The sequence below is a fragment of the Syngnathus floridae genome, chromosome 16 (genome assembly GCF_059516105.1).
Source record: "Syngnathus floridae isolate MCC-2025c chromosome 16, RoL_Sflo_1.0, whole genome shotgun sequence".
In the NCBI taxonomy this organism is placed as follows: Eukaryota; Metazoa; Chordata; class Actinopteri; order Syngnathiformes; family Syngnathidae; genus Syngnathus; species Syngnathus floridae.
Genome location: NC_142428.1, coordinates 864,186 through 877,450, shown reverse-complemented (window position 1 = coordinate 877,450; position 13,265 = coordinate 864,186). Strand labels below are relative to the sequence as shown.

The window sequence follows — 13,265 nt, the reverse complement described above, 5'->3', positions numbered from 1 at the left end:
ATGGCTACATCTGAAAGACAACTGTAAATCCTGCCATTTTTATGCAGTGTTTGAAAGATCCCAATGGCATGGTTGCTCCCACCATGTTGCCAATAATGATATGGAATCTACTTACAGAATACATTTTGGAGAGGTTGTTGAAAAGCACTTGGCCCGCGCTCACTTTGTTCCTCACGCCTCTTATGGTTCCATTTTTGCTGCAGATATTGAGTCGCGTGTTGCTGAAGAGCGTCTCTCTCTTGGCACTAGCATACAAAAGCAGGTCATCAGGTTCGCCATCATCCTCTTCTATTGAAGAGTCGCCCAGCAGGCCTTTAAGATGGCTGTTGGCCTCGCTGGGGGCAGACGAGGCCCTCTGCTGCGCCCCTGGACCGCCGCCGCTGTCCGAGTCCACTGGGTCAGACACTGAGCCGCACCGTGGGGTCTCATCCTTGAACACCTCAGCCAACACACGTCCACTGTTGGCAGACGCGACTCTGAACCTAACCGTCCTCACCGTCTCCTGTTTCACTTTGGAGCCCTCCATTGAAACGCCAGAATACTTCACATTTCACGCCCCAGTCGACAACACCGGACATATTCTTTCAGCCTAAGCCGCGGCCAATTCCTGTGCAATTATCAAACAAAAACATCCCGACGTGCCAAAATGAACTGAAAATATACCCAGAGTACAAAAACGCGACACCAAACTGTTAAATAATGAAGGAGTCTCTGTCATGGCAACAGCTAAAACAGGCAAAGTGTAGAGTGATACATATCAACATGTTCAATAATTGATGGGTAGTCTTCAAGCAGCCGATATCTGTCTTGTCTTTAAAAAGACATACAAAGCAAAGGTGTGAGAAGCTGGCAGTGAGTAAGAATTACCCCCATGGAACTACCAATGAAATATAAGTACTCTGTAAACATGACGCAGTATGAAATGTATACAAGTAAATCATATTCTTAATAACAATGAAATGAATGATTTTCCTTCATTTATCTATATCTATGTGAAAAGACGTGTATTACCTTCTCAATGTACGTCCCGTTTCTGACCTGTAGTTCTACTCCAGTACTGTAGGTGGCAGTAGCTCACAGCGAATGTACGTTCACCAACAAACAAGTCCGAGATTCACGTGGGGCAGAGTGTCAACATGGGGAAAAAAAGACACAACAAACAACTTTTTAGCAGTTTGTCCAAAAAACAGAAGAAACACTTAAAAGAGTTTGGAGAGGAGCATCCCTTTCACGACGTGTAAGTTGCAACGGAAACGTCTCGCGGTGTGAAAGTGGAAGATTCTTTGTCAACTAGCTAAGCAATGAAGCCACAAGCTCGGTTTCCTAAAGATGACAAAAATGCTAGCAATTCTACTGTGTAATTGCGTGTTGTTTTCGTCATGCGTTCCTTTCACAGAGTCAATGACAAATCTGAAAGGACTCAAATAGTAAAACTGGTAAGTGATGTCACTCCCTATTTACTTCCCATGAGCTATTTAGTATTTTGGATCATATTTAGGAATCGCGTTCACTGCAGCCACTGTTAGAAAACTACAATTCGTACTGCATTTTATTTAGTGTGTGGATCATTTGAAATTTCATTGGGGCTGACGGAAAATGTATGCATGCTGATATTTTAACATCTAAGGCACCAAGCCCAGAACACTCTGATGCTGAGCCGGATGATTTGGAGGAGGAAATTGAGGACCAAGAGCAGAAAACAGCCTATCAGAAACTTCTTTCGACCCTTAGTCAACCCAACCACAATGACCAAAGTGAAGAGGACAGCACTGATGAAGAGGAGCTTGTTGATGAAGGCACGCTAATCGTAATAGCCATTCTAATATGCACATGGACCGCAACCGAGATTGTTACTATTGTACTAAATGACGTGGCGTTTGCAGAAAACTGTGCTGCTGCTGTTGACCAAGATGATGGCGTTGAAGAGACTGGGGACGAGGAGGAGGAAGAGGAGGAGGAGGAGGAGGAAGAACCTGAAGACGCTGGAGTAGGCCTTTCTCAGTCACCAGAAGGCAAGGAGGCGGTGGCGGCGGCAGGGAATGAAGAATTTATTGACAAGGAAAATGAGTCCCAATTCTGCCTGGAGACCAACTTGACTGATGAAAGGGGACAAGAGGACGTTGATGATGACATTGCTGAACGAGACAAAGGTGAGGCGCCATAAATAAACCTGTCGACAGACATTCAATGTTATGTATACTTAATCAAACTGATTTGACATTTTCAAAAGTTGAAGCAAAGTACAAACAGGTGCTTTGTATTTCTAGATCTGTTTTCCCAGCATTTGGACACAGAGTTGAGTGAAGATGACGTGCAAACGATTACATCAGGCATCAAATCAAAGACTCAGATCACGGTACTCACTTTCATACAATTTGTGAGCTTTTGGTCAGCTATTATAATAATCATTTCTTTTGTTTTGCTGAACCTAGTGGCCAAAATTGGGTTCACTTCTTTGCGTCACACCCTTGGAGAGTTTCGGCCCCATCCGCTCGTACAAAGACACCCAGCCCCCTGCTTTCCACAAACTCTTGGAAGCCAGTCGGAAGAACATCAACATGTCTGGAGATTCCACAGAGAAAGCCCAGGAGACGAGCCCTCTCCAGTTGGAGCTGTTGGCTCTCATGGGAACCTACAAAGACCTCTACTATCCCGAGAGCTGCCCTTTGAAAGTGGGCCCGCAGGTCCGAAGCGCTTACTGCCTCCATGTTCTCAACCACGTGCTGAAAGCCAACTCCCGCGTCTTGGCTCACAACGCTCAGCTCAAAGAGCGTCAGCAGCAGGCTAAGCGTGGAGAGGTGTTACAAGATGAACCGAGAGACCAAGGTCTAACCCGACCCAAGGTAAACCTGGCCGATGCTTGCTCTTAAGAAGCAGAAGAAGAGAAAAACCCTAACCCACTGAATCATGTTCAATGAATCCTGCGTGACTTCAAAGTACGATCTCGTAACGTGACAGGTCCTGATTGTTGTGCCGTTCCGAGGCGGAGCGCTCCGCGTGGTCCAAACTCTCATCACTTTGCTGGAGAGCAAAGGCAAGAAGATGGTCGTCAGCAACAAGAAGCGCTTCAAAGACGAGTTCGGAGAGGCGCCGGATGACAAAGCGGCCAATCTGCGCAGACCGGACGATTACCACGCCACGTTCTCCGGCAACGTGGACGATCACTTCAGGATCGGTGCGGCTCGTCCACGTTTGCTCGCTCCCCTTTTTGACGTTGTGTCTGATGCTGGGCTTGCTCTCTCTCTGTCTCCAGGTGTCTCCATAATCAAGGGCAACATGCGGCTCTTCTCGCCCTTCTACTCATCAGACATCATCATCGCTTCTCCGCTGGGCCTGCGCACGGTCATGGGAGTGGAAGGAGAATACAACAGGGACTTTGACTTCCTCTCCTCCATCCAGATACTTGTCGTGGACAAGGCTGATGTCTTCCTGATGCAGAACTGGGAACACGTCTTGGTAGGGATAGCGTCAAAGCTGTGTCGTTCTTCAATACATGAGCGCATGTTGTCCCTTCACCAGCACGTGATGAAGCACATGAACCTGCAGCCGCTGGACTCGCACGGAGTGGACTTTTCCAGGGTGCGAATGTGGAATCTCAACAACTGGGCCAGACATTACCGGCAAACGCTTGTGTTCAGTTCCATCCCGGACCCTCAGATCAACAACATCCTCACCAAGCAGTGTGCCAACTACCGCGGACAGGTTCTGCCTTTCACTCGCTGTAGCCAATTTCTGAAATTGGTGTGCTTCATTCATGCTTGCGCGACATTCCCGCAGATTTCCGTCAAGAACGTTCCCACAGCAGGCTCCATATGCCAAGTTCTCGTTCAGCTGCCCCATGTCTTCCAGATGTTCTCCTCGGACAGCTTCTTGAATCACGACGCAAGGTGGGGTTAAGAAACGGGCTCTCTGGAGAAAACCCGCGATGGATTTTTCAAAGTGATTTCATTTTTTTTTTTTTTTTTTGTCTCTGCTTCCTGCAGGTTTCAGTTCTTTGTGGATAAAGTGCTGCCTCAGTACCGGGACTCTGTCATGTCGCACACACTGATCTACATTCCGTCTTACTTTGACTTTGTACGGTTGCGCAACTACATGAAGAAGCAGGAAATGAGCTTCGCAAGCGTGTGCGAATATTCCCGCAAATCCGAGATGTGTCGGGCAAGGCATTTTTTCCAGAAGGGTGATAAACACTTCATGCTTTTTACGGAACGCTTCCACTTCTACAAGCGGTGAGTGCTGTCGCTCTTGTGGCGTTCCGAAAATGGAAAACCTACTTAACAAAAGCCAAATGATTTTCTTATCTTCATTTATAGTATAAAAGTACAATCAATGGAATGTGAATAGAATCGTACTACAGTTCCATTTGTCTCTTTCCCAATGGGGAACACACCTTTTATTTTATTACCTGTGACAATACGTAACTCACTTAGTTAATGATTGAGTCCGAAGATAGTTCCGTATTGATTTATTTCAAATCTTGCTCCTCTCAGTGATATCCCGGAACAATGTTGGTGTTTTTTTTCCCCCTCTCTCTCTTCAGGTACACCATCAAAGGAATTCAGAATCTGATATTTTATGGGCTTCCCTCCTTCCCGCACTTCTACAGTGAGGTGTGTAACATGCTGGCAGCGGGGGCTCAGGGACAGGAAGCCAGTTGGACGTGCACGGCCCTCTATTCCCGCTTTGACGCCCACAAACTGGCTGCCATCACTGGTGCCCAGCGCGCCACACAGATGCTGCACTCCAACAAAAGCCTTCACCTCTTTGTTACAGGGGGCGAAGAGAAATCCTCCTGACCGCTGAGTGAGACTTGATCATGTGCCAGGTGCCACGCTTGTTAATGCACCGTGGGCAATAAACAACGTCGTTTGACTTGTTCGTATTATTGCTGCAATTTCATTTTCACTCAGATGTTTCAAGAGTTTGCAAATAAATCTTTTACTGGCTTTGTTTCCATCCACGCTGTGGCTCGTTCGCCCCATTTTTGCATCCCGGTTGATGATTGTTGATGCTTTTTGGCCAACGCGCAACATTCCATGTTGTACTCACGTAATTATTAACTCGTGGACTGCTCTTAGCGGGACCTTGGTCACAGAATTCTTGTGTTTTTCTTGTCAGAAGGAAGGTACAAGACGCCAGACGTTCTTACATCGGCCGTTGCCATGGAAGATGAGAGCCAAAAGCTCAGCCTGAAGCGTGAAGTGGGCCTGGTGGGAGCCGTGTCCCTCATCGCCGGGACAATGATCGGCTCGGGGATCTTCATGTCACCGCAGACGGTGCTCGTCACCATCGGCAGTCCCGGAGCCAGTCTGGTGGTGTGGGCGTGCTGTGGGTTGCTGGTCATACTTGCTTCTTTTTGCTATGTGGAAATTGGAAGCATCTTCAGAGAATCGGGGGGAGAATACATCTACATCCTCAGGACCTCGGGCCCGCTCGTGGCCTTTTTGTTAATCTTCAGCTCCGTGTTATTTGTGAGACCCGCTGGTGTTGCCGGCATCGCGCTGAGTTTCGCTCAGTACGTGGTGGCCCCCTTCTACTCGGATTGTGCGCCTCCACCTTTGATAGTCAAGTGTGTGGCCGCAGCTGCAATTATCATTTTAGCTACAGTAAATTGTCTCAACGTTCGCGTCTCCGTGTCAGTGCAGGTTTTCTCCATGGTGGTTAAGGTCCTGGCGCTGGCAGGTATGATAGTGGGAGGTGTCGTGATGCTTGTCAGAGGACACACTGAAAACTTTCAAGACTCCTTTAAAAACACAAACATCGGCATCAATCCGATCGGTATTGCTTTCTACCAGGGCTTGTGGTCGTATGACGGTTGGAATAATCTCAACTATGTGATAGAGGAATTAAAACGTCCAGAGGTACAGTAAATTATTTCATTTGACATACAGTATTGTAAAGCCAGTCTTTTTTTTCACTGTTTATTTCAAACACAAAAATATCAAGTACAGTGTGTTGTGAAAACAAATAACAGCAAAATTAGCACCCCCCCCCCCCCCCCATAGTAATAATAAGGACAAAAAAACCAAACAGAATTACATCAAAACAATCAAACAGGTGATATCTTATCTAACCATCATCCTTTTTACATCGCTGTATAAATAGAAAAGTTTCTTCAAGCCATAAAGCCAGTTGTAAAATACAACTGTAAAGATGATATTGCGGGGACTTTGCAACTTTGATGGACTAGATAAGGGATGGGCAACTGGTTTGAAGTTGTAATTATTGTGTTCACCACTAGATGAAAGACATTGCTTAAGAAAGCCTCCAACTCCAAAACTATTTCTCCTCCAGAGAAGAAGAAGTGTGCATGGCTCTGTCAAAACGCCAGCACTTCATTCGTGCTCAATAATGTAGTTGATCTTACCATTCAGAATTGCAGAATTCTGTCCCTTGCAAAAGTGAGTACACTCTTATTTCAATCAATATGTTTTATCTGTACAATTATTTAAGGACAACACTAGATAATCGACATCTTAGCACAATATAAAGTAGAGTGGTCAGTAAACAGCGAGGACTAAAACAATTCATCCTGCACAAAATTGCATGGGCACAAGTGGCACATTTGATCTTACTCACATTGACTGACAGCAGTTTAGACATAAGGTTATTTGAAAGTGACAGCAAAATGGACATCTGCAAAGTAACTTCTTTACATTGTAGCAAAGTGTCAGTGGGTTTTTTTGCCCCAAGAAAAGACAGAATACATATGGACTAAAAATGAGAGGTGCTGTCACTTTTGTGAAATATTGTATGATGAAAACTATTTGAGATAAGATAACCATTCAGTTGATAGGCGTGACAAAGGAGGTAACTGCAGACGTGTTCCACTTGGCACAAAGCCATAATTATTCCACACGTCAAAGAAGCTGCACTCGCTCATTGTTTACACAGTTATCCCGAGCGAGTCTGCGCTATTCTTCCTTTCGTTAGCCTAACCATGGCGAGCGACAAACCTGGACTAAACCTGAAGAGGGAGGTTGGGATTATCGGAGCGATCTCTTTCATCGCCGGGACCATGATAGGTTCAGGGATCTTCATATCACCCCAGTACGTGATGTCCACCATCGGCAGTCCGGGGGCCAGCCTGCTGATCTGGGCGTCCTGCGGCCTGATAGCCATGCTGGGCGGCCTCTGCTACGCTGAGCTGGGAACAGTCATTCCAGAGTCTGGTGGGGAATATATCTACATGCTGAGGACAGCGGGCAGAGTGGTGGCCTTCATGTTTGTCTTCAGCTTTGTGACTGTCATGAGACCCGCCAGCGCCACGGGAATTGCCCTCAGCTTTGCCGAATATGCCGTGGCCCCTTTTTTTCCAGGCTGCCCCCCTCCACAGCTGGTGGTGAAGTGTGCAGCGGCGGGAGCCATCATAGTTCTGGCCTTGGTCAACTGTCTTAGCTCTCGCCTGGCCACCATCATCCAGGTGGTCACCTTGGTCGTCAAAGTGCTGGCACTGACGCTGATCATAGTGGGTGGAGTGGTAATGCTCTTTGAGAAAGGCACCGGGAACTTTGAGAACGCCTTTGAAGGAACCCAGTTGCAGGTCAAGTCCTTTGGCATTGCTTTCTATCAGGGCTTGTGGTCCTATGATGGCTGGAACACTTTGAATTACTTAACGGAGGAGCTCAAACATCCAGAAGTAAGATCAGCACTTGTTTATATTTCTTTGCTAGTATTTTGCTTTGTGGTATATGATGCATATGCAAGCGTAGCACTGCTTCCGTTTTCAGTGAGAATTATTATTTTTTTTACTTCAAATCAATTTTGAGCCTTATCTATGTGTAATTATTGCCATGATTTTCCACTTGCATCAACAACAAGAAGATTGTATTTCCAAGACAATCTTTGACAAGTTTTTATGCTCTTCCAAGAGACGCACTCACATTCAGATAAGACATATATAAACATTTACAAGGGGACCAGAATCATAATATTTCATAGGACTTGGCTGTATGTCTTGTTTTCTGAGTTTTGTCCTTTGCTGTAAAGAGCCAGACTTGAGATTTGGGAGCGTCGCCAGCAACACTCACTTCTCGTGCTGATCTGATCTAATCTATGCGAGCCAGAAGCCGTGAAAATGAAAAGGGAAATCGGTTTGCTTGGCGGCGTGGCCTTTATTTCAGGAACCATGATTGGATCAGGTATATTCATGTCGCCGCAGTTTGTGCTGGCCTACATAGGAAGTCCTGGAGCCAGTTTGTTGATCTGGGCCTTCTGTGGTGTTGTGGCCATGTTTGCCGCCATGTCCTACACCGAACTTGGAAGCATTATTCCTGAGTCTGGGGGAGAATTTATTTACATCCTGCGGATCTATGGCTCGTTTCCCGCTTTCTTGGCGGCTATAACTTTTGTCGTGATTGTCAGGCCTTGTAGCGTGGCGGCAGTGGCGATCAGCATTGCAAAGTATGCGACGGCCCCCTTTTACACTGGCTGCGATCCTCCGCAGCTGATAGTCAAGTGTGTTGCGGCCGGAGTCATACTGACTGTTGCCATCGTAAATATTTTGAACGTACGCCTTGCCGTCAAAATCCAGGTCGTCTTCCTTTTCATCAAGGTCTTAACCTTGACGTTGATTGTAATTGGAGGGATCGTGGCGGCCACGCGGAGCCAGCGTGTCATTGTGCAAAACCTGAGTCCCGATCATGCATTTAAGGGCACTCAATACTCTTTTAGCACAACCGGAATGGCTTTTTATCAAGGACTCTGGTCCTATGCGGGCTGGTACAATTTAAATTATATCATTGAGGAACTGAAACAACCCCAGGTGAGACTGTTTTTTTTTTTTATTATTATTATTATTGACTTTACTCTCCCAATTGTTCTATCATTAGGAATGCAATCGCAAAAATCCCAATGGGTTCTTGTGAATTTTTTCAAAGTTCAGTTGAACAAATGTTTTATTGTTGTGTCACCGCAGTCTTTTTGACGCAATTTTTTTGATCAATGACAAACAATAATTTTGCATCTCAATTGGAAGATGGCTTACATTTGTTACCACTTCTACTGCAGAAGCCAGATTTTGTGATACCACTATATGAAAGAAAACAAAAACCACCATACTGTAGGAAATAAAGGTGAAAACTACAAACAGGAGCAAAACAAACAATAAAATGAAATAGCAATACCACTAACCCTTTGCCAATGTCTCAACAAAACAGATGTCATTTCTCACTGTGTTCTTCTATCGCAGGTTAATCTTCCAAGAGCAGTAATTATTGCCATCTCGCTGGTGACCGGCTTGTATCTGCTGGTGAATGTCAGCTACCTGACAGTAATGACGCCCAAAGAGCTGATTTCATCCAGTGCAGTTGCAGTCACATGGGGGTGAGTCGCATAAATTGTCATATGCGGAAGCTTAGCAATGGAATTCACCCCCCCCCCCCCCTGCCAGGAACAAGGTTTTGGGATCCTGGGGATGGATCATGTCATTAGCTGCCGCTTTGTCCGCTTTTGGGTCACTAAACGGGACGTTCTTCAGCGGTGGTCGAGTGTGCTTTGTCGCTGCACGTGAAGGACACATGGTGAGAATCTTGCAAGTTGGATGCGACACCAGGCGCAAATATTCTTGACACTTGTTTTTTTTTAGCCGGATATTCTGTCCATGGCTCACGTGCACAGACTGACTCCATCTCCAGCACTCATTTTTACCACCGTTGTCTCTTTGCTGGTGCTCATCCCCGGAGACTTTCAGAGTATTGTCAATTTCTTCAGGTGAACACAGGCTCATCATTTCCTCGTGCAGACAAGTTATCTTTTTGTCTTGACCTAATATCAATCTTTTGTTTGCAAGTTTCACCGCCTGGATTTTCTACGCCATCACATTTTCTGGCCTCCTCTACCTTAAGATTAAGAAGCCAGAGCTTCCGAGGCCATACAGGGTGAGAACCACTCATGTAAGCTAGAAGTCCAAGTTAGTTGGACATATATATAAGATTTTTTTTTCCCCCCCTTCAGGTTCCCATCATACTCCCCATATTGGTCCTCATCGCAGCAGTATTCCTCGTGCTGGCCCCCATCATTGACGATCCTCAGATAGAATACCTCTACGTGACGTTATTCATCTTCAGTGGGGTCATCATCTACATCCCTTTCATTCATTACAAGCTATGCCCAAACCTGTTAACCAAGCTGACCATATTCTTGCAGCTGTTTTTAGAGGTGGCCCCAGCAGAGAAAAACCTGTGATGTAGACGGAAAGTTTTTTTACTGGCAATTTTATATCTTCTCCTCATGCCAGCCATTCCTTTTAGCTGGTATGGCACAGAATGTGTGGTGGATTTTCTACCAGGGCTTTTGAAATTGAAACACCAAGTCAGATGCTGTACATGATGAACCATTTTATTAAATAACGATTATTCACCAAAACAACTCATGAATATCCCATTGTGCAAATTTCACAAGAAGACAGGATTGTTTGACACAAAAAGGGAAAGAGCAGGGATCAAACAAATGGACAACAGTGGATATATATATTTAAAAAAAAAAAAAAAAAAGGACAATACACACCCCTATTCAAATGTTGGATTTTTGTGGAAAATCATTCTTAAAAAAAATCCACCATCGATATGACCTATAGAGTGAAAAACAAGTTGGCCTCTCAAATCTTTTCAAGTTAAAAGAAACAAGTGACGCTGGTTAGACCAGCAAAGTACAAATCTCACAAATACAATGAAATCAACACACTTGCTTTTTTTCTTCCCTAAAATACTTTTGAGTTGTATCCACATCAATCGAGCAAAACATGATTTCATTAGCATAGGTTGAAATCAATTTGCAAGTCATTGCATTATTTCATTTTAGCCAACTTGTCAACTGCGTTGGAAGTGGGCTTTGCAAATGTTTTGCTTGTGCTTTAACTCTCTGTGCCATTTGAAGACCTTTGATGGTTGTCAGATGCGTCGTCGCTGCTCTGATGGCCCGTTCTTGTCCCACTCCTCTGATGGTAGAGTATGTGTAGGCGCTCTGCGGTCACATCCGCATCATCTGCCCCCTCGCAGCAGCGGATCCAGTGCGGAGGAATAAGCTCCATGCCATAGTGAGCCCCGGCGATGGCCCCAGCCATGCAGGCTATGGTGTCCGTATCCCCTCCCAGTGCCAAACTGTAGGCTATTGTCCGCTCCAGGCCACCGTAGTTCTCTGGGAGGTATTGCCTCGGTTGCAGGCAATGAAGAACGCAGAAGATGGCAGTTGGTACTGATTGGAGTGCTGCAATGCCATTACCTGATGTCATCAACACCAGACACAACAGGTAAGTGATACAACACAACAAATCCATACTTTAACTTGTCACGACACTGTTGAAATATCATTCATTATCAATAATAGGAATTGGTTGTTGCAGCCCCGCTTCGTTGTATGGATAGATTTGAACGGAAATTTCTCCATTGCCCAAAAGTAGATCGATGAGTACTGACCCAGCTCAGCGATGACCTCCTCTATGGTGACCTTGCCCATGTCCATGAAATCTCTGACTCGATAAAGGCGATTGCAGAATGGCTTCTCTGCTTCCTTCAGACTGTAGCAACACACCAATGAAGACCAATTACATCCAACGGATCATTTCCAGAGCTGTGCCGGAGCATGTGGTGACTTACATTCTTGCATCATTCCGTGAGACTTCATCACTCTCAACTTCCTCCATCTCTGTGATGAGCGTGTTGATGAACGTATGCGGAAGGTCCAAGGCACCTTGTAGGGCCAGGTGCACTGCTAGCGCTTGCAGCACTGCACCATTGTAGCCAAGGGAGCAGGAGTGAGTCAGCATTGCACCCAGACGAGCAAACTAGCAACGCAAGAGAGACGTTTCATCAAACATAAACAGTTTGCCACTCTGAGCTCTGCGACCGCACCTCTCATTGCCATGGTAACAAAAGATGGCAATGCCATGGAGTACACCGTCACTCACTTAAGGTTTAAAACTGGCTAATTTCAGCGACACCAGATATAGGGTGAGTAAATTGGAATATAATTCTTGACCCTTGGGGTGTTTTGATGAAGAAGAAGAAGGAAAAAAAAAAAGAAAAGACATCATCTTAGCAAACCTTTTTAACATCCGCTCGATCAGGGAAGGCCAGTGCAAATGGGGCTGCCCTCATCGCGCCACCATTCCCAAAAGAGCCCCGACCGTTAAATTGATCCCTGGCTGGTTGGTAAACATCAGTGAGGTGGGGAGAGGCCAGTTTCTTTAACACCTGGATCACTCCAGAACCATAACCTCGACCCGGGGATACGCTGTACTCCTTTGCAAACCTGCAAACGCAAGATTCCATCAGTGTAGTGGTTTTACTTTATAATGTGTCGCAGCAAATATGTGCTCTTTCTGTCTGTCTACCTGCGAGCCATGTCATGCTCATCAAAGCCAGCCCGGGTGAGTAGAGATTGGACCACACAACGTGCCATAGCTGTGTCATCACTGTATTCGAGGATGCCTGAAAGACACACAGATTTGCCCATGTTCTATACACCACGAGTGTGCAGTAGATTGAGAAAATGTGTGAATGCATCAATTAAGTTTTTACACTACAGTAGCACTTCCAGAGCTTTAATAGTTTGCATTTGACTTTTTTTTTTTACATATATGCAGGCATGAATATGATTAATCTTATTCTGAGCCGCTCTATTATTTTTCATGCGAGTAGTGTGTATGGGTGTACCTAATGCTGTCACTCACCATTTCCTTTCGTCTCGTCTTCCAGACTGTTCATGTGCTGCAGGACATTTTCAATGGGAACATCCTCAACTCCTTCGAACTCTCCGCCGACACAGTCGCCCAGCACAGCCGCGACCAGTGCTCCCCTAAAACGGGAGAGAGACGGCGGCCCTGCCGCTGCCACCAATGCTCTCGCCATTCACCCGCCGGTCACCAAACGTGTGCGTGCAAGCGCAAGCGAAAGCGTAAGATAACCGAAGCGACTAGTTGACGCGCATAAACGACAACAAAATGTTGGCTTGTTGCTGTCAACTACTTCCGGGTTATGTGTTGATGTCATTTGTCTGCGACACGAGAAAAAAAAAGTCAAAGGATAGCCACGTGATTGAAATACATTTAAAAATAATAATAATAATAGCAAAAACAGTGTATGTGATTTTTTTCACGATTAATGCATGTTACGTACGGTGTAAAGCAATTCATTGGTGCACTTTTTGCAGTTTGGTTAAAGGGAAACAGTGCCACCTACTGGACAGGAGTCATCTGGAAATTCTCTCAAATTCAGTCAAATTGTACAGTATGTGAATGGGTTACTTTATTTGCATATAAACATAAA

The 13,265-nt window shown here is 45.5% G+C and overlaps 3 protein-coding genes and 2 pseudogenes across 4 annotated transcripts; 4 read left to right on the top strand and 1 right to left on the bottom strand.

Moving 5' to 3' along the window:
- Nucleotides 1–1,058: 1,058 nt before the first annotated feature.
- utp25 (UTP25 small subunit processor component) lies at nucleotides 1,059–4,960 on the top strand. Of its 2 annotated transcripts, XM_088399753.1 has the most exons (13): nucleotides 1,059–1,237; nucleotides 1,397–1,436; nucleotides 1,628–1,796; nucleotides 1,884–2,150; nucleotides 2,268–2,356; nucleotides 2,433–2,843; nucleotides 2,959–3,175; nucleotides 3,254–3,456; nucleotides 3,520–3,702; nucleotides 3,778–3,887; nucleotides 3,984–4,229; nucleotides 4,541–4,610; nucleotides 4,774–4,960. In XM_088399753.1, exons 1-13 carry the CDS (start codon nucleotides 1,137–1,139, stop codon nucleotides 4,801–4,803), a joined length of 2,136 nt encoding a protein of 711 aa, XP_088255879.1. In that variant the 5' UTR covers nucleotides 1,059–1,136; the 3' UTR covers nucleotides 4,804–4,960. The 2 variants fall into 2 exon arrangements, with proteins under 2 accessions (XP_088255879.1, XP_088255878.1); XM_088399752.1 differs by having other exon boundaries at nucleotides 4,541–4,960.
- Nucleotides 4,961–5,044: 84 nt separating this feature from the next.
- On the top strand, nucleotides 5,045–6,394 carry LOC148384817 (b(0,+)-type amino acid transporter 1 pseudogene; annotated as a pseudogene).
- A 14-nt stretch (nucleotides 6,395–6,408) lies between these two features.
- LOC148384816 (b(0,+)-type amino acid transporter 1 pseudogene) lies at nucleotides 6,409–8,001 on the top strand (annotated as a pseudogene).
- Nucleotides 8,002–8,063: 62 nt separating this feature from the next.
- On the top strand, nucleotides 8,064–10,698 carry LOC148384815 (b(0,+)-type amino acid transporter 1-like). Its single transcript, XM_088399769.1, has 6 exons — nucleotides 8,064–8,764; nucleotides 9,191–9,324; nucleotides 9,392–9,521; nucleotides 9,587–9,711; nucleotides 9,791–9,878; nucleotides 9,955–10,698. The coding sequence occupies exons 1-6, from the start codon at nucleotides 8,078–8,080 to the stop codon at nucleotides 10,183–10,185; spliced, it is 1,395 nt and encodes a 464-aa protein (XP_088255895.1). The 5' UTR covers nucleotides 8,064–8,077; the 3' UTR covers nucleotides 10,186–10,698.
- On the bottom strand, nucleotides 10,323–12,993 carry adprs (ADP-ribosylserine hydrolase). Its single transcript, XM_088399763.1, has 6 exons — nucleotides 12,671–12,993; nucleotides 12,332–12,428; nucleotides 12,042–12,249; nucleotides 11,595–11,782; nucleotides 11,415–11,515; nucleotides 10,323–11,220 (listed from the first exon to the last, which is right to left on the bottom strand). The coding sequence occupies exons 1-6, from the start codon at nucleotides 12,846–12,848 to the stop codon at nucleotides 10,853–10,855; spliced, it is 1,140 nt and encodes a 379-aa protein (XP_088255889.1). The 5' UTR covers nucleotides 12,849–12,993; the 3' UTR covers nucleotides 10,323–10,852.
- Nucleotides 12,994–13,265: the final 272 nt, after the last annotated feature.

Excerpts from the sequence above, each read along its gene's own strand:
- utp25 (XM_088399752.1), top strand. The coding sequence starts at position 1,137 with ATGGGGAAAAAAAGACACAACAAACAACTTTTTAGCAGTTTGTCCAAA. Across the intron at positions 1,437-1,627 it reads GGACTCAAATAGTAAAACTG|GCACCAAGCCCAGAACACTC; the intron begins GTAAGTGATGTC and ends TTAACATCTAAG. Across the intron at positions 4,230-4,540 it reads CGCTTCCACTTCTACAAGCG|GTACACCATCAAAGGAATTC; the intron begins GTGAGTGCTGTC and ends CTCTCTCTTCAG.
- LOC148384815 (XM_088399769.1), top strand. The coding sequence starts at position 8,078 with ATGAAAAGGGAAATCGGTTTGCTTGGCGGCGTGGCCTTTATTTCAGGA. Across the intron at positions 9,712-9,790 it reads AGTATTGTCAATTTCTTCAG|TTTCACCGCCTGGATTTTCT; the intron begins GTGAACACAGGC and ends TTTGTTTGCAAG. Across the intron at positions 9,879-9,954 it reads AGCTTCCGAGGCCATACAGG|GTTCCCATCATACTCCCCAT; the intron begins GTGAGAACCACT and ends CCCCCCCTTCAG.
- adprs (XM_088399763.1), bottom strand. The coding sequence starts at position 12,848 with ATGGCGAGAGCATTGGTGGCAGCGGCAGGGCCGCCGTCTCTCTCCCGT. Across the intron at positions 11,783-12,041 it reads ATCGAGCGGATGTTAAAAAG|TTTGCTCGTCTGGGTGCAAT; the intron begins GTTTGCTAAGAT and ends TTGCGTTGCTAG. Across the intron at positions 11,221-11,414 it reads GGAGGTCATCGCTGAGCTGG|GTAATGGCATTGCAGCACTC; the intron begins GTCAGTACTCAT and ends TGATGACATCAG.